The sequence below is a fragment of the Mastigoproctus giganteus genome, chromosome 5, assembly GCF_048544385.1.
Source record: "Mastigoproctus giganteus isolate SK-2022 chromosome 5, ASM4854438v1, whole genome shotgun sequence".
NCBI lineage: Eukaryota > Metazoa > Arthropoda > Arachnida > Uropygi > Thelyphonidae > Mastigoproctus > Mastigoproctus giganteus.
This window is the reverse complement of record NC_143579.1, coordinates 184,851,020-184,871,240: the sequence shown is the minus strand read 5'-3', so window position 1 is coordinate 184,871,240 and position 20,221 is coordinate 184,851,020. Positions and strand designations below refer to the sequence as shown.

Sequence of the window (20,221 nt, the reverse complement as noted above, 5' to 3'; positions counted from 1 at the left end):
ACAATTTCCATAATATGAACATCCAGATGAGTCTTATAAAACATTTGAGTACCATTTGATTTATAAAGTAAATGTTGAAAGAATCCTCTTGGAATCATTATGGATTACCATACCATCATAGTATTACAAATAATGATTACCATCCAGCTTTTCCTTTGAATACTTACTCCACTATAAAAATTAAGCTTAATTTGCAGAAGCATTTATTTCCTATGTATTGACAGATTACCCAGTACAGCTTCTCTATACTTGGTGTTGCACGTATAGGGAAGTATTGGATTGGAGACATCTGCAATTCCCTCGTTGGAATCTGCTACTCAACTGTATCCAGTGGCGGACTGGGTCTAAAAATATTGGTTGCCAGGAGACAAAGGGGGCCCTCCCACAACTTTTATATTTTCAATCTACTAAAAGGTCATTAACATTTTTAACATATTGTCTTATGTTATTGCAAGGGGCCCACTTGCCATTGGGCACGCTGACACCCTGACCAGTCTGCCACTGACTGTATCCCAGATGTTGACATAGTCTTGTTATTCTGAGAAAGGTCTTCAATTTCAGAAAGTGTATCAGAGCACATAGATGAAGCACAAAGTTAATTTAGAAGTCATATAAGGACTTACCATGTTGGGTTTGTGATATTTGATGACTATTATTAAAAAGTATTTCTGCCATTTAATATTGATTTTGAGGTTTTTTTCTTATACTTTCCTATATAGCCATGTATAGCGTGCCAGAATATAGCTGAGGAAAGGAAAACAATGGAGAAATTGCAGAAGGAATTGAAAGAAAAATCAGATGATCTAAGACAAAAAATGGAAGAATTGTCACAGCTGACCACAAAGGTTAGATTAATAAATTTCACGATATGATGTATTAAAATGAATAACTGAGATTAATATTAACTTTTCAGGTTTAAGAATATACTAGATTTAATAGAATGTAAAAATTTTATACGTGCTATTAAATGTATTAAATTCTGTTATTTTTTTAAATGTAGTAAAACTACCACTTGTAGTTAGCAAAAATAAATTTGCTAAATCAAAGGACAAATGATTTGGTTTTGCTTGTAAATCTCGTAAAGTAAATATTATGAAGAGGTCAGTGTAAAAATAGCACTTTCACACTGAAAACAGTTGCTGTGAAATAGGAATTGGTTCTTTCTGTTACATATACAGTGGCATAGCTACCATGTAGGCAGGCAAGGCAATTGTGCCCGGGCCCTTTAGGGGCCTAGTGTCTTTGGCTGTCTCCTGTTTTTGCAATTTTCATTAATTAAGTAGGGTGCCCAAACATGTTCTTTGCCTCCAGGTCCAAAAAAGTGTAGCTATGCTACTGTACATATAGTTTATATTTGGATGTGTGTAGTTTGAATAAATTTAAGGAAGAATTACATCAGTTGTTAGGGTTGTTATTTGGTTTTTAGGAGCATTAGCAACTAAGGCCATATTGCTCCGGGATATGCGGTGGTCATTCCCTGACCTTTCCGCATCCTCCGTATTTGGTGGTGATGGACTCGAACCCCGGTCTAATTAAGAAGCATGTGTTATGCACTGCTGCTCCTTCCCACCTGGCTGCAGAGGCACAAATTGTTAGGGAGGGGTGTACAGATGGGGTGGGTAGATTTCTTTTTTTTTTTTTTTTTTTTTATTTGCTGATGCTGTATAAGCATGCTTCCATATATCATCTGCACTACTACTAAAAAAATTACTTAATCAGAAAAATCATAGTGGAGTACTTTTTTTTTGATCCTATTCTAAATCAAATAAGTTTCACATACTAACTACAATATAAGAATGATATTTTATAATATCACTTATTTGGAATATTGCCATATTGTATCTTAATTGATAAATACTAAGCTACTGCACATGGTAGCACTAATTCCAGAATAATTGGGTGGTACAACACTCAAGGTGGAGAAGAATGAAAGAAACCTGGGGGTTAGTATACAGTCCAACATCAAGATGTCTGAGCAGTAGAGGTCTGCCTAGGCTGGGTAACAAGAAGGATGCTTGGGCTGGGTCAGGCTGGGTAACACAAACGATATTCGGGCTCTGTTCGGGTACAAAATAATTGTAATGAATTGTTATTTCCAAACATTTCGGACTATTTCTTACATATATATATATATATATATATATATATATATATATATATTTTAAATACACTGTATTTTGTTATACATTTAAATTCTTAAAGGTTTTTTAAATGCGTATTAGTTGTCTGTTGACACTTAATTGACCTATAAGGTGCACTTCGCCGACATCTCCAAAATTCACCAAAATTTGTACTCTTTCATGGAAATGACCCAGTCTGTATTTTTGCTCAGTAAAGTAGCCTTTACCCTTAAGTGGGCATAGTTGCAATTTACATGTAATGTAAATTGCAACTATATAAGTCATTATGTTCCCCAGCAATGGGTTCCTTTTTAGTTACATGTGTACAGTATTTATTAAAAGTGTGATACCATTAATCCCTAGTTCTACTAAATTTTGAGATTTTTGGTTGACCTACTTTCAATTCTAAGAACATTCACTTGTAAAACTTTCTGACTGCATCTTTGCTATATCCAATACTGACCAATAATTTATAAATACAGGTAAGGGGGAATGTTTACGCATCGTTCATAGTGACAGTCAGTTTTGATTTTTTAATTTAAGTAGAGATGGATATCGATTATTTATTTGTTTTAGAATTATATTGAAAATTTATTATTTTTTAGAACTTTTTATTTTCTTTTTTATGTAATTAATATTGATAATTATTTTGGATAATTATTAATATTAAATTTTGAATCTCAGTTTTTTATTATTATTATGAAACTTTAAAGTATGCTGGAGATTTTATTTATATAAAAAGTTTCAGTTGGGGTGGGATAAAAATCGGTTCTTTGAAAAAAAAAATTGGGCTCGGGTCGGCTAGGTAAAAATAAATTTAGGCCTGTGCAGAGAGGGCACTATGATAGCTCATGGGATTCTGTCAATGATATACAGGTATTTGTCCAGTAGGGATAAGGAGATGATTATCTCATTCAGGGGCAAACTGGCTGTAGTTTGCCTTGGTGTTTGTTCCCAGCAATACCAACTATTTTTAATTATTATTATTTTTTTGTTGCAGAAGTAATATGTTACAAATTCTAACCACCTGAGCCAGCTGATGCTATTGAGGCAGTGATAGGTGGGTCAGAAAACTGCTAACTTGGGGGGGGGGATTTCTGGCCCTGCTGTGGTTCATCATGGAACAAGTAAATACATGGGTTGCATTAGGATAACTAACAACAAATTCTGCCTCTGATCCGATTGTATAAGGCCTCACCTTGAGTATTATATACATGTCTGGATGCCTCATTTTAAGAAGAATGTGGATTTGCTGTTGAAATGAGTGCAGAGAAAGGAAGAAGCTAGTCAAAGATACAAAAGGGTACTCTTAAAAAATGCTTCAGTTCAGCAAGTTGATCACTTGGAAACTAGTCGCCTGCAAGGAGATCTGATTAAAGTGTTTCAGGCTTTAAATGTTGATGGCATCCTTACTCTTTCTTGGATAACATATATTAAAGGCCTTAAGCTCTCCAGTCGGATCTTCTTGCAGGTGCATAGTTTCCATACTCAGCAATTTGCAGAACTAAAATCTTTAATAATAATAAATTATTGCTGCCACAGAGCAGAAAAAGAAAGAAAATGACAGGTTGTAGTCAGTGGCATAGCTATGTTTTTTGGGCCTTTAGGCAATAAATTATTTTGGGCCCTTTATTTTTATTAAAATTAATTAGGTATAATATAAAAATAACATATGTATTTTATTTATGATTTCTTTATAATTTTACAAACATCAAAAACTTAAATTAATATTACAATACGATACTACTTATTAAATACAATTTGACAAACATAAATTATACTATAACTAATAAATTTCCAAAAAGTTAAAACGTTACTTTTTGTGCTTTTACATTTGCGAAATCATTAATAATATCTTTTAAATCCATTTTACTGGCATATTTATGCTCAAAAGCCAACATTGCAAGGTTGCACAGTCTACTTTGACCAATAGCATTTCTTTTATAATCTTGTATTATACATAATTTACTAAATGATCTTTCGGCAGAGGCAGCTGACACGAGCAGGATAAAAAATAACATTTAAGTAAATTTTTGAAAAGTCACTTGAAAAGGCACTGTTTTGAAATTAACAAATAAAAAAATTGTCTGATAGACATGTCTGCTGATAAATCTTGTTTAATAAGTGTGATTAAATTACAATATTGAATTGGCAGTTTGGGAGAGAGTACAGATGAATACTTTTTTGAGATTTTTCACACTCACTTAATATATAGAATTTGACATATTAATTTTTTTTTTGGTTCTAGTATTGCAAAATAATTTTTTACTAACTTTGTACTTTTGAAACGATTTTTAATTTGTATTGTAATTTTGTTTGAAACATTTTAAAAACCCGATCTCTATTATCAAACAAAAAATGTGAAGTTAATCCATTGTTACTATCTTTTAGTTCTTTGTTGTTGTTGTTGTTTGTCTTCAAATTTGGGATCTATCTGAACTCCTTGGCAGTTTTCTTAGATTCGTGTTTAATTTGTTTGTATGAATTTCGAATGTTTTGTAAATTTTTACCGACTCAATTCAATACAGAAGTACATTCATCAAGGTCTATATCATGCTTTTGTAGAGTTTTTGAAGCATAATTCATTTTGCACATCACGTTATTCAAAAATCTACAAATGAAAATAAAAGAAAATGTCATCATTTGCTTTATTATTCTAAGCTCTTAGTCTCTGTCTGCTTATATAGTTGATTTAAGATTAATTTCTGTCAAAGCTTTTATAATATCTGCAAAACAAACTTTCACAGCTGTTATAAACTGTAATCTTCCAGACCAGCAAGCAGGGTTGAGTGTTTTTTTTTTTTTTTTTTATGTAACTTCAGATTACCCAGTAAATTTAGAAACAAGATCCCATATTTTTATACTATTTCCAAAAAAATTTTGAAGAATGTCAAAAAATTATGAAACGTTATTACAACAATTTACACTATCATTAATAACTAAATTTAAATTGTGATTTGCACAATGAATATACTCTGCATTTGATTGGATCCTTTTAATGCATGACTGCACACCATTATAAACCCCACTCATGGCATTAGCCCCATCCCTGACCATAACATTTTTCAACTAGAATATTTAGTTTGTGTAATATTTTCATTATATTATCCGTCATCATTTTGGCGCCTCCGTAGCCAGGTGGGTAGGAGCAGCAGTGTGTAGCACATGCTTCTTGATTAGACCGGGGTTCGAGCCCGTGACCACCAAATACGGGGGATGTGGAAAGGTCAGGGAATGACCACTGCATATCCCCGGAGCAATCATTTCTGCTGAATGATCATTCATGTCATAGAATCCTAAAAACATTTCACAAATTTCAAAATCTTTGGATTTTTCATTTTCATTGTGATGTGAACATGTCATACAATAACACTTAATTGATCTTTTTTTTTGTGAGATCTTGAGTATCTAAAATTAGTGAATAGAATGGTGCTGAATTAATTTTTAGTGTTAATTCTTTTCTTAATTTGGTACCTAAACATTCTGTTAATTCATTTTTGATAGTGGGGGCTTAAATAAGTTACTGAACCAGATGGCTTATTAATAATTTGTATCATCACAGTAGGAAAGTAAATGGACTTGTGATAAAAAAATTGCTGTTGTAATCTTCTGAAAATCCTTCCCAATGATCATGAAATGCTAAAGAATTTTTAGCCAACATAAGCATTGTCTGAAATAGCCATTCTAGTACCATTTTCCAAAATGAGGATCTGTATCTTACTTGTTCCTCAAGATGTTTATCAATCATTGCATTCTTTTGCCTCAATATGATGTTGAGAAACACTGAGTTTTTATCTGAAAAGATAGGGTTTTTTTTTTTTTTTTTTCCAATCTCATAGTCCGGAATGCCACTGACGTTTAATGTTTGAAAGCAGCCAGCATGGTTAGCAATATGCAGCATCTAAAATTTGTGAGTAGCACAGCCACAAACGAGGAATTGAACCATATAATATGTTGAAGTAGAATAGTAGTATGTGTCACTAAAACTTCTATTATGTTGTTCAGGATCCCTTGGAAATGGTCCTTTAGGTCTCTATGGTGACAAACTCAATGTTTCTTTTTGTTTCATCGGAAATGATGTCCACGTATTCTCCAAGGTCACTTGAGGGAATAAATGATGCAGTGCGATCAACACAAATTTCTAAAGATGTTTATGGGGATCTGCAGCCATGTTGCCTGCAAGGCTTTCTACAGTGTCAGAATAGACGATAGTTGAGTGTCCATATACCTCACTTCCTGTTCCAAAACATCCCACAGGTATTCAACTGGATTGAAGTAAAGAGAATTTTGAGGTCAATCGAGATGAGTAATATCTTGAACCACTTTTGAGGGGCCCAATGGCATGGTGCATTATTTTCTTGGAAGAGCCCATCTCTGTCTGGGGGAAAAAATTGCAAAATGGCAGTATACATGATCTCCTAAGAGTTGTTGATAGATCTCCCCAGTGAAACATTGATCCATATGCACCAGGGGCCCTAGTTCTTGCCACCAAAACATGTTCTATATTAAGCTCCTATATCCTGCTACCTGGCTGGATAGTGAGCACCATGCATGATGGGTTCACAGACTCACATTGTTTGCACCATACACAAAGGTATCTGCAGGCATGTTGTACTAGTATTTGAACTTATCCAACCAGCACACTCTTTTCTGGTCTTCCAGTGTCCAACCAACATGTTGTTGACACAACATCATTCGCTGTTGACAATAATCAGTGGCAAGGAGGGGGTGTCTCTTGGATCATCTGCTGTGGAACCTCATATGTCATCCTCCATCATTTGGGATATTGTTTTTGCATTTCCTGCATTGTATTGTGATCTCAACTGTTGCACAGTGATTTGCTGTTCAGTGCATTGCATCCTTCACTCACCATGAACATTCACCTTGTGTAATCCTTCACAGTTTTGTTGGTAGGAGGTGGTATGACGAGTTAAGCACCATTCTCTGTACACTTAGTGGTCTGTGAGCAACTGAAAAGACATGCTATTTCCGATGTGGAAGCACCTGATGCACAAGCTCCTGCAATCATGCCTTTTTGAAACTCTATTATATCTTTACTATGTCCCATAACTGCTACTTTATCACTTTGACTTGCACAACCAGATGCAAATTACCACTGCTATAGTGTATGAAGCTGTTTGGCGTTTATACAGCAAGCTATGCGGCATAGTCCATTATGGATGGGGTAGTCACAATTCAGTGATCAATGAGTGTAACTGATAGTTATTATCTATGATTTTAAATGGAATTAGATATCAGTACAGTATATGATAATGACAGAAAGTATTGGCAGCTTCATGATTATGAAAGCCATGATGAAAAATTCTAAATTCACACCATGACCTTTATAAGTTAATGCAAAATTTCAGTAATGAAAATCTGTTTCATGTGTGACTTGTCCCCCTTTGTTTTTCATGTTATAAGATTTATTTTTTAACCTTTGACTTAGTGGTTTAACCTGCATAAATATTCAATTTGTTATTTAATAATTTGAATCATTAGGTAGGTCTTTTACCATTGAATTTGCAGAAAACAAGCTGTTAACTCTGTTATACTGTCTTGTTATTTTTAGTTAACCATTCAGGAGGCTGAGCTTGCAGCATTGAAAGAACAAAGGGACCAATTCAGATTAGATATGGATAACAGTAACCTTGCAAAGGATGAAATTGTTAAGAAGGCTTGGGAAGTAAGAGATCAGGCTGTAGCTAGGTAAGTAGAAAATTACAAAACAAGAGTTAGTTGTCATTTGAATTAATGTTTGAATTTTTTTAACTTGAAAGAACAAAGAATCATTTTCAACATCCAAACCTGTTATTCCCAGTAGGTGTACAGGTCAATATGATGGTACAAATCTGGGCTATTGGATTTCCATTCACTATTTTACTTTGTGCTGCCCTATTTTATGTTAGAACTTTAGTCCTAGCTGTCCTCCAATAATTGCCTAACTCCATCAATCCATTTTCTTGGTCTGCTTCTACACTTATGTCTTTTCTCCCATCTTTTTTTTACATACTCATTCTATCTTCAGTTTGCTTCACTTCTGTCTGACTGGATATCCAATCAAAGGTAATTGGAGCAAACTATATTATCTTCAAGTCAATGCTGCTTTATGTGCAGAAATTAAATTTTAAAAGTTGTGGATTATCTCTTAGATATGTATTCTAGTAGTAATGGACATCTTTTAAATGTCTGCTTCATATGGAAGTAAAACGTTATGGGACATTACAACCCCCACCAACACGACAAGAAGAATGTGAATTCTTCTTGTTGTGTTGGTGGAGGAAATGAGGAAATAAGGATTTCCTCATTTGTAACTCGGTCCTTCCATTGCTTTCATCTGTTAGTCCCATTTATTTTTTTGATACTTTAATTTCTGAAGATTCTAATTTTTGATTAATGCTTTTCTCATCTAGCTATCAGCTGTGTAGCTTAAAATAGACTTACAAATTGTGCTACAACAAGCTAATTTTGTCTTTTGACTAATTTCTCTTTTGCTCAAAATGAATTTAATTTCCTTCTTATACTTAAACAGGAAAAACCTGTTTTTACAGGGATGGGATACACTTAAATAGAAGTGGTGCAAGGATATTTCCTGATGCTATTGAGGCAGTGATAGGTGAGTCAGAAAACTTAACTTGGGGGGATTTGAGGCCCAGCTGTGGTTCATCATGAACAGAGGCATTCTTAGGGTATGTGGTGCTTGGGTGCCAATGGAAATTTGGCAACCCCTTTAAAATTTTCTTCATGTGTGTATGTAAGTTTCAGGTGCTCCTTGAATGTTGGCACCCGGTGCAGTACATCCCTTGCACCCTTGGGACAGCCTGCCCCTGATCATGGAACAAGTAAATACATGGGCTGCAATAGGGTAACTAAGAGTAAAATCATGTGCATGTATACTAATTCTAGGAGCATTGTAAATAAATTTGATGAATTTGAAGTACAGATTAAGTCATCAAATGTGGACATGGTGTCATTTAGACATTAATGATTCTGAATTTGAATATGGGGAGACAATGTATACAGGAAGGACAGACAGGACAGGAGGGGTAGAGGAGTTATGCCCTTAGTTAAGAAGAATATTAAATTTAAGCCAGTGCATCCAGTCGACACGTGTGACCAATGTTGAGTCAATTTGGCATGATATAAGCACTGGGAAAACAAAATTGAGAGTAGGAGTGTGTTATATGCCTGATGCGTATACCAAACAGCTATACAGAGAAATAGTGGGCCAGTAAATCAGAATGTCTTATAATGGGGAATTTTAACTTTCCAGATGTTGACTGGAATTTGTGGAATGGTCACTCATTAAAGAGGCCTCTGGATTCAGGAACTCTGATTCATCTATGATGCTACTAAAACACTGACTCAAATCAATAAAATGCCTTTATTAAACTAAAAATAAAATAAAAATACACATACTGACTGTATAATAAAATACAGTCAGTATATAAACTATATATTGAAATAAAATGGTATAACAGGAATAAAATGTGATAAAATTAAAAAGGTGTTTAAGATCACCAAAAACCACTAAAACAGCAGCTTTCGGCAGCAGCGGCCACCTTCATCAGCAATAATGGTTGCAGGTTATCCGACAATCTATATATGTACACATATATGCCCCAGCAGGTCCGCAACATAAACTATGGCACCTGCACATGGTCCACTTCTTAAACATCTTTTTAGCACTTTTAATTTTATATTTTATCGCATTTTATTCTTGATACCACTTTATTTCGTTTTAATTTTATTTTAATATACAGTTTATACAGTCAACATGTGTATTTTTATTTTTATATTTTTTGTTTAATAAAGGCATTTTATTGATTTCAGTCAGTGTTTTAGTAGCATCATAGATGGATTGGTTACTCACATAATTGAAAGACTTTTATAGATTTCTTGGATGACTATTATCTACAGCAGTATGTTAGAGAGGCAACAAGAGGAAGCAGTATACTTGATCTGGTTATCAGGAGTCATTCTTCAAGCATTAGGAATCTGCAGGTAAAAGACCCACTGGGTGGCAGCAATCACAGTGTACTAATGTGGAATTTAAAGACGTAACTACTGTCAAGGGTAAAGGGAAAGGCTTTTGCTTTCATAAAGGTGACTACAGTTGTCCCAGATGGTATTTAAATTCTGTGCAGTGAGACCAACTGATGATGTTACCAACAGCAAATTCTAAATGGGAAATAGTCAAAGCAGCTACTAGGCTTTTCATATCAATGAATACTGTTCAAGGCTTAGACCTTAATGGATGTCAAATGAACTGTTGAGACACATGAAAGTGCATGGGATGCATATAAATTATCCAGTGATACAGAAGCCTATGTATATATAAATTAGTCTGTAATCTGTAATTAGTGTGTCACAAAGGAGGTTAGGCAAGCTAAGGCCAGTTATGAGAAGTCTCTGGCAAAGAATGTAAAAAGCAGCAGATACTTATGCTGGTGAGTATGGGCTTGGTACACCCATCGTCCTGAGCTGGATATCATCATGCTTCTCTTCCTTGGTGATTCCTTTCTACTCTCTCTCTCTCTCTCTCTCTCTCTCTCTCTCTCTCTCTCTCTCTCTCTTAGGGTAACTTGGGAATTTTGGCGGTGCAGCATAAGCCTCAGGCTTCCTTGCACCATAAGGCTAATAATAATAATAATAATAGTTATTTGCTATATAGTGCAAGGAAGCCACAGGGTTTTGCTGCACTACCAAAAAAAAAAAAAAACCCAAGCAGATAAGAAAATACAAATTACATGCTTCCCTCCTCATTATAGGTAACTGTTCAATTGACCTTTGAATTTATTCAAACCATCAGCCTCGACTTCCTGCGAGGGTAGCCTGTTCCAGTAATCAATGACTTGCTGGCTAAAAGAAAACTTCCTACAACCTAATCTACACCTCAACTCCTATAATTTGAATTTATGGCCACTAGTTCTGGAATGCTTTATAACAGTGAAAAATTCCTCCTTCATTAATTTTACTAACCTATCTCAGAGCCTTCATCAGGTCACACCTGAGGTGCTTGTTTGACAAGTTCTGCAATCCACATAATTGGAGTCTTTACTCATATGGTTGTCCTTTTGCCAATCTCACCATTTGAGTTGCTTGTCTTTGGACCCTTTCAAGAAGCACCTTGTCTTGTTTGAGATGAGTTGAGTTCTCTTTATTTGGAGACAGTATTCTAAATATGGTTTTACAATTGCCTTGTACAGTGTGACTATGACTTTCCTATACACTAACATTTAATAAATCATTGATATGACACAGGATTTTCTTAGCTGCCTGTCTACACTGCTCAGAAAACCTCATATCTGCCTGTATTCTAACTCCCAGATCCTTTTCTTTTTTCACTGTTTTTAATTCAACCCTACCAGTATATAATTTATTTTAGGATTGATGTTCCCCAAGTGTGCAAGGCCTTGCATTAAAACAGCTGCCACTTCTCTGACTATCTTTGAAGTCTGTTTAAGTCATTCTGTAGGAGCACTGCTTGTCACTGATCATTAATGACACTGCCAGTTTTGACACCATGCCTTCTATCCTTTTATTGATGTCATCTATGAAACTGAGAAGAACAATAGTCCAAGAACTGATCCTTGGGGAACCCCACTCCTGATGTTACACCAATCTGAAGAATATCCATTAATCACAATCCTCTGCCTTCTGCCCTGCAGCCAACAAGCAATGCATCTTAGAATCTTTCCTGTAATCCCAGCTAGTTCCAGCTTATACAGTAACCTCTCATGAGGGGCGAGAGTCAAATGCTTCTCTAAAATCGAAATAAACTATGCCAAAATTGTTCCTTGCATCTAGCTCATGAGTAACTGTATCAAAACCCCCTACTAAGTTTGTTAAACATGATTTTCCCTTAACAAAACCATGTTGCGTGTCCTTCAGAATGCCATATCTAAGTGTCCCTGGATTGCACTCTTTAGTCATTACCTCTAAAATTTTCCCTACCACTGAAGTCTGACTAACTGGTCTGTAGTTACCAACTTCACTCTTAGAACTGCCTTTATGTATTGGCAATACATTAGCACTTCTCCCATCCAAAGGAATCTTCCCCGAGTTCAAAGATGCTGTCATGATTAACTTCATTGGTTCAATACAGTCCCTAGCAGTCTCCCTCAAAATTACTGGGTATATGCCAACAACTGCAGGAGCCATACTTGCCTTTATGCCCAAAGGTTTTTCTAATAAACAGTCCTCTCTAATTATGAAATCACTAATTACATATGGCTCAGCCTCTTCTCAGCATGAAGGTTCTTTCATCAGTAAAGACAGATGCAAAGTACATATTCAATCCCTCTGCAACATCAGCTGGGTTATCTATGACCCACACCCAGTGCAAAAGGATTCAAATTGATTAGCTTTCTCCTTCGTTATATTCACATACATGAAAAATTCCCTGCCCCTGTTCTTTGCTCTTAGCCAGTGTTTTCTCATATGCAGCCTTGGCCTCCCTCACCTTATTTGTGGTGCTATTACGGATCAACATGTACCTGTTGTAGGCCTCGGTACTTTTCGTCACTCTGTGATTATCCCATGCTATCTTTTTCTGTTCTATTTGACCAGCCAGCTCTGCAGTCATCTTTCTTGCATCTGCCTCCAGCAATGTTTTCTTAATGGTATGCATGTGTTCATGGCTTCTGTGATTTTTGCTTAAAGTGTTCCCTAATTCAAATATTTGTCTTCCCTTGGCAATCTGCCCAATTAATAGATGCCATATAGAGCCTTAAACTGTTAAAGTCTCATCTTCTGAAATTAAAAACATGCCTTTACCTTTAACTACTGCAACATCATCTTCCAACTGATGATTGCATGATCACTTCATGATGACAGTTCCTGGACTTTAAGCCCTGTGTGTAATCTGATTCATTAGTAATGGCAAGGTCAAAAATATTCTCACTCCTAACACTTTCTATAAAATGCTGGTGCACATAATAATCACTTAGTGTATCTTAAAAAAAAAAAAAAAAAAAAAAAATTGCCAGTGGTGAGTCCCTTCCACTTATTCCAATCAATCTTGGGCAGGTTAAAGTCATCTGTAATAAGACATTCGTGCTTGCTTGCCTTTACCATCTGAATGTAGAGACTCTCCTCATACTCTTTTATGATCTTCCGATCTTAGATTACTTCCACTCTCATTATACTCTTGCTTCCAACTCACTCTCACCACACAGATTCTATGCTGGCAGATGTAACTTCAGACTCAGCAAAAGCTCTTTTTGCACTCAGGCTGCTTTTGATAAAAAGCATGACCCCACTATCCCGTTTATCTTTCCTAAATATATTATACATACCATAATGGAACTCATCCCCAATTTCATACTGGCATGATGTTTCTGTTAACCCTACTATGTCAGCATTAGTTGTGCTAACCAGGAATTCAAATTCAGCCATTTTATTGACACAACTGACATTACTGTAGACAGATTTGAGACTAATCTTCTATAGTTTACTACCCTGACATACCCCTTGAAGTTATATAGGTTTGTAACCCAAGCTTTATCTTCTCCCTCATTTCAAACATTGCTACTCTCAGAACAACTTACCAATATCAGCTGTTGCAGTAACAAAGAAGAATTCTTGAGGTGAGTGCAAACATTACTTTGACTCATACCATCAGATAAATGTGTATCTAAATTACCCTTCTCCCTCCCAACTAGCAGTTTCCCCGAACCCTTAAGGTGTCCTCAATGATACTGGTAAAAATCCTTGCACCACCTTTGTTCAAATGAATACCACCTCTACAAAATATTCCTTCTCCCTGTAGATATGGGCCATGCTAATTTAAAAAAAAAAAAAAAAAAAATCCTCTCTAGGGCCTTCAGATTCCCTCAAGTTTGGAATTAATCCACAAGGTTTTCAGCATATAATCCCTACCATCATGTCAGGGCATAATTGCAGACACAAACATTCTGACCTAACTCGTGGAATTGTTTTCAGCATTGTCCTATATTTATCCAACAGATGGTAAGGTTGTGTACGTTTTTAATATCATTTAGTTCTACATGAATAATAATACTCTTTTATCTTCCTTAAAATCTGACAGTCTGATGGTAATGTCATCAATTGTTGCTCCTGACAAACACACTCGGGTAAAAATACTGGTAAAAATCCTTGCACCACCTTTGTTCAAATGAATACTACCTCTACAACATATTCCTTCTACCTTCTTAAAATCTGGACTACCTATCTTTATCACAAAAAAAGTTACCTGTTTCGAATCGGTGGTGCATCACTTGGCAGGTCACGATATACTTGAGTCCCTTACACAGCTCCCAGTTACATTTGTTTCTAGGACAAGCACTTCTTTCTTCAGTGACTCAACTTCTTGTAACGCACCAACTTATAATTTTAAGTCGGCACACTCTTTACATCGGGTGCAGAGAAAAGAATCATCAGTTCAGCTAGGTCTGTCTATTAGTCCATCCTTAGAACACACGCCACAGGCTATACAACTGATGAAGTTGTGCCTCATACCAAAAATTCCCACAGGTATTTTTGTCTGAGTTGCAATGTCCTTAGACTTTGTATTGTCAGTGGATCTTGTAGGAGCCATTATTTAAGTAAAATTTAAATTTTAGAAAGATTACAAAATCTAAATTTACAATATAACTACAAAAGTTAAGGTAACAAAATATTACAGAAATAAACTGTTGGCAAAACAGCACAGTTATAACACAAAATACCACAGTGCATGAGATTGTCTTGCACCTTGGTTTGTAGCTGTATTTTTTATTATTATTATTTTTTTTGGTGAATATCTTTTAAGCATTAAAAGCTAATGATGTTATATGTGAGCTAGCTCAGTACCTTCCGGTTTGAGAAATCTTTCCTTGCCTAAATGGCTTAAGCTTCTCAAATATCCACTTCCAATTCCTTAAATGCTGATCTCAAGGCAATTCTCTAGTGGGGCAAAGATAATTTAGTTGATTTCGATCCTTCTAAAACTCAGTCCTATCTTATCTCACGAAAAGGATTCTTCTGCTCCTGTGCTTATCTTTGATGACACTCCAATTCCTACGCAAGATCATATTTCTCTGTTGGGGATTACCCTGACTTCTATTTGCTCTTGGCATAAGCACATTACAAATATTGCTTCCTATGCATCTAAAAATCTGGGTTTACTCTTTTACTTGCTGCATTAATTTTCTTTCAAACAGCTGCTCACTCTGTACAAATTGTAAATATGCCCTACCATGGAATATTGTTATCACATCTGGGGGTGGTGCCTCCAAAACCCCTCTCGGGCTTCTAGATTCCATTCAAAAGAGGGCAGTTAGGTTAATTAATGACTCATCTCTAACAGAGTCTCTCCACTTCCTTTCTCATAGGCATTCTATTTCTGCTGCATGCATTTTCTATAGATACTTCCATGGGCTCTGTTGCTCTGAATTAGCTTCTATAATTCTTGCTTGCTCTTTCAAAGCAGTACAAACACTTGCCACAACCAGTCAACATCCTTTTACTGTCCAACTTCAAACTCACAGCACCAACTTTTCATCTTTCTCACTTATTCATTGAACTTCCGTTTCCTGAAACACCTTCCTTCCTACACAGTTTCCTGAAAATTGCAATCTATAAAAATTCAAGTCTAATGTCAACAAATATCTTTTCATCTTCTCAATCTCCAACCCATGCACACTTCTAAGTACTATAGGTTCTAATACCTCTCATTTTCATAAAAAAAAAAAAAAAAAGAAGAAAAAGTAGCATTCTTGATTTTGGCATGTAGATGTAGTGCTTATTCTTTAATGTAAAATAATTTGAAATCATAAATGGAAATGCTCTATAAGAGAGCAAATAATGAGTGCTTTTGGAGAGGACTAGTGTAATATTTAGAAGTATTAAATGTTTTTCTTGAACTCTTCATTGTAATAAATGGTTAGAATGTTGCAGAAATTAAATTTTATATTCCTACTGATATAATGAAATCTAACTATAAATACAGCAGTACATAAGCTATATTGTATGCCAACAGGAATATAACTATTAGAGTGGAAAGAGCCTGGTGTGTTTAAAATCCAGGTCCAAATCCCAGCAGAGGCTCGTGCCCTGTGTAAGAGAATTGCTATCGTGTAATTTACCCTGAGAGGGTGTATTTTTCTGATTTCATTTGTGTTTATGTGGTGATGATACTGCATTTAAGGATTATGTAACATGATTCTTAAATACAATAACTGGTATTTTATTAACTTCTTTATGTTTTCCAGGAAAAATGCTGTGGAAATTGAGTTGGCTAAAACTAGGATTGATGTAATGCACATTAATAGTCAGCTGATGGAAGCAGTGCAGCAGAAAGTGGAGTTATCACAACAGCTAGAACAGTGGCAGGTAAGTAATCTGTTCAATTTCTTTTTCAACCTTAAAAAAAAAAAAATACTATTCTGCATATTAATTTCAAAATTAAACTGAATTCTGATTATGATTTTGATATTTTTAAAATGCTTAGCAGTGATTAGATCGGAATAGGAAGCTGTATTTGCTAGGACTTCAGATTTTTTAAAAGTTTTGTATATTTCTTTAAAGCATTAAGGTATTAGATTGATTTTTGAAAGCAGGGAGACAGCTTTTGATATATTCAAATTGACCTCATAGAGGGTTTTGCTTGTGATGTTTATTTGGCTCAAAATCTACCAAACAATTTGGTAACAGATAAGTTTGTTTTAATAGTTTTTTTTCAGTTAAATTCTGACCCTAATTTCCTATATGGCAGGGGTCAGCAACCTGCGGCTCTTTGAGCATGTAACTACGGCTCTTTAACTTCTAGCCCACATGAAGCACAATTTGAAATGGAGTTAGAGGACTTAAAAATCAAGGACATGCTTTTTGAAAAAGTGAACTTGAGGATTTGGAGTGGAAAAGGGTTGCCCTTGCAATTCTACACAAATGGACAGTGATAGATGAGTTGAAAAAGCAAGACCAAATTGTGTTCAATATGTGGAATAGCTTACTGGACACATATATAAATTTGAAAATATTTGTGTTTGGAATTCTCTCAGTTTTTGTTTGACGAATTTCTGTAGGCAAATATTTTTGAACATTAACTGTATTAAAAATAAATCAAGAAACTGTCTGAACAATGAGTCTCTCAGCATGTTTAAAGATAAATTATGGCATACCTGCCTGATATTGAGAGACCTGCTCAAATGAAGTTCAGCAGCAAAAGTCACATTAATTCGTACCTAATTGGATGCTTGTTGAATTTTTTCAATATTAAATAATATTTCAAAAAATATATATTTTTTTTTAATAAAACACCTTCCCACTCTATTCTCCCCTATTAAACTCCCCTATCCCTCACCCTCCTCCCAGCTTGAGCTGAGGTGTGGCTCTTCGGATTCTCTCTTTTTTTTTAATTAGATCAAAAATGGCTCTTCACTCAAAAAAGGTTGCTGACCCCAGCAATATGGATTCATTTCTTAAACTGTTCACATATTTCTTGTTGATTGAGAATGATATTTTGTGTTGCCCTTTTTAATTTTGGTGTCCACTCAGCTTTGGCACCCTCAGTCACTCCCACATTGGTTTGCCCCTTAAGCCAGCACTTTTCCAGTGTCATTGAACTTTGCATTAAATCCAGAAGAAAACTATTAAAAAAAAAAAAAAAATTACAAAGTTTTTTTCATTAAACTTTCTGGCAGCATAGGAGAATTTATATACTCAAACAAAGAGGCAACTCTATACAGAGCAGTCAGTAATTATTTGCAAAGAATAAATAAACCTCTTAGGAGACTTTTTTTTTTTCTTCCCTTTCTTTCCTCTCTCCCATGCCACCACTTCTAGGTTAAACCCTTTATTTTGTATAATAAAAATATTAGTACTTAATTTTTATATTCATTATTAACTAAAAAAGTATTTATTTTTTGTTAGGTGGATATGGAAGTTCTGTTAGATGAACAAGTAAAAAAAATGCTAAAGAATCAAGAGCAAGAAGACAAAAAGAAAATACACAGTCATCCCCAAAAGAAGATTACATCAAAAGGCAAACTGTTTGGTTTGTGGAGATAATTCAATGCAATAACAGGGAAAGGGAGGGAAAACATCTGTAAATACCTGTAGAGGATGATGAAATACATAAGCTAAAGTGTTTATGCTAATTAAATCATCATTGTAAATAAGTTTTTATCCGAGAGTCACAAATCGTTCAGGTTACATAACAAAAACTGATGACTATTTTTACCAGTGATGTTATTATAGAACATTAAATACTGAGCACCGTCCATTATGATCATGAACTGTAAAAGACGGTGATGTTACTAGTTGCAGCACTGGTTGCTGAATGACTGTGATAATTATGAAGGAATTGAATTATCCATAAGTGATCCAGAAAAACTGTCTTCAAACATGTTATGGATGTTTTTTGGTTTTTTAATGATTTTTTTTTTGTGCTTTTGGCAATGTGATCTGTGTGAAAGTGCAAGGAAATTGCAGTCAATCCATCCCTTCATTTCTGGCAAGAATTTGTTCCAAATCTGTGCATCTTGTGATAATTAGATAATTGCAAATCATCTTAGATTTTTCAAGTATAAACAGTGACTGTCTCAATACAGAGTACATTCAGATTACATCTGAAGACCAGACAGAAGACTTTGATGGGAGAATTTTTTTTATTTTTTTATTATCATTTTTTTTTCATTTCATAAAAAAAATAAATAAATTGTTGATTCTTTTGATATAAAGATCTAAATTCTTATTGAAAGAAATGAATCATGGAAATCTTGGATAGAAATATTAAATGATTTTGAATTCTTGGAGGACTGGAGTTTAATTCCATGCATTTAAACTGTTCTTGATAAGCTTCAAATTTCAAAAATTTATAAGCATTTTTTTTTTTTTATTTGATAAGAGATTTAAAACTATAACAGTTAAGAAAATAAGAAATATCCTGCATATTGTACTGTTTTAGGATTTGATGTTTCAGTAGCACTTAAATTCACTTGTGAAGTGTTAGAAGCTGTAGATTTCTTTAGTGAGAAAAAGTAGCATCATAAAATTCTTACACACCATAAAACAATCCAGTTTAAAGCTGTCTTTGTTGAATTTTATGCTGTAATTTGCAATAGTGATAATGTTAATACTTATGCCAGAGTTTAATGAATTTGATATGAATTGAAGCCTGTTGTCATCTGTGAAACTTAAAATGAAATTGGTTTGTATAATTGCCGGTGATGTTAAAAAGTTCAAAATTATCTTCATTTCCTATTGACCTAATCAGGAAAATGAAAGAAATAAAATTATGGAAAAATAAAATACTTAACTTATTTATGGTGTAGAAGACTGAACTTGGAAAATGAGTTTTAATGTCTTCTACACCTTGTTAATGAAAACGGTGAGTATACTTTATACTCTGCTCTCTTGTTGTAAGTCATCTAGTATTTAGTGTCAATGACAATTGTTTTGTACCAGGAACTGTATAAGAGAATGGTTAGCTAGATGTTATGACATTTGTAAAAAATGAAAAAGAAAAAAAAAAAAAAATTCTTACTTTGGTGTTTTAGGATTGCTGAAAGAATTCCTTCTCTGAAGGGTGTATATTGAATTATTGTAGGAAATTCCTAGTGCTGTTAGTTTATCGAATATAATTGTACAAAAGTTTTTTGTGAATGAAAAAATGCCTATAGATCAAAGACAGAATTAGAACAGTTATCAAAGATCTGAATTTACTAAATGTATTTATTTTATTATTTCCTGGCTTTGTTTTTTATTTCTTTCACTGAAATGTTATGAGTCCTACCTGTTGAAATAAAAACAATGGTGTGAAGCACTGGAATAATACAATCATCTCTGCACAAACTTAAAAATGTATAAAATAGTTAATAAATTTCTTGAAGGCATAAATATTAGCTGTTTGTGTTTATTGAGAGAGCAATATAAATAAAAGCAAATTCTAAAATAAGTAATGTTGCTGACCTGTTTTATAATATATGTGTACATTAATGCTTTAAACACATGTTCATGTATTTTTTTTTTTTTTTTCTCTCATTATGCATGTATGGTGGCTCTCTCTTAAATGCCACCATCTGTTAAATAGTGAATTTTTAGTGGTCTTGTATCTGTTGACATGTTCACCTGTACGTGGTGAGGGAGCCTCCTAG

General features: G+C 34.5%; 1 protein-coding gene across 2 annotated transcripts in view; it reads left to right on the top strand.

The window, feature by feature from the left end:
• LOC150085920 (bicaudal D-related protein homolog) overlaps positions 1–18,420 on the top strand; it is a 126,268-nt gene extending 107,848 nt beyond the window's left edge. For both annotated transcript variants that reach the window (XM_090373578.1, XM_090373580.1), the window contains exons 8-11: positions 720–845; positions 7,693–7,829; positions 16,337–16,457; positions 17,997–18,420. In XM_090373578.1, the coding sequence (XP_090229704.1) occupies positions 720–845; positions 7,693–7,829; positions 16,337–16,457; positions 17,997–18,134 (522 nt within the window). In that variant the 3' untranslated portion in view covers positions 18,135–18,420. The remainder of the gene's footprint in view (positions 1–719; positions 846–7,692; positions 7,830–16,336; positions 16,458–17,996) is intronic.
• The last annotated feature ends 1,801 nt before the right edge of the window (positions 18,421–20,221 follow it).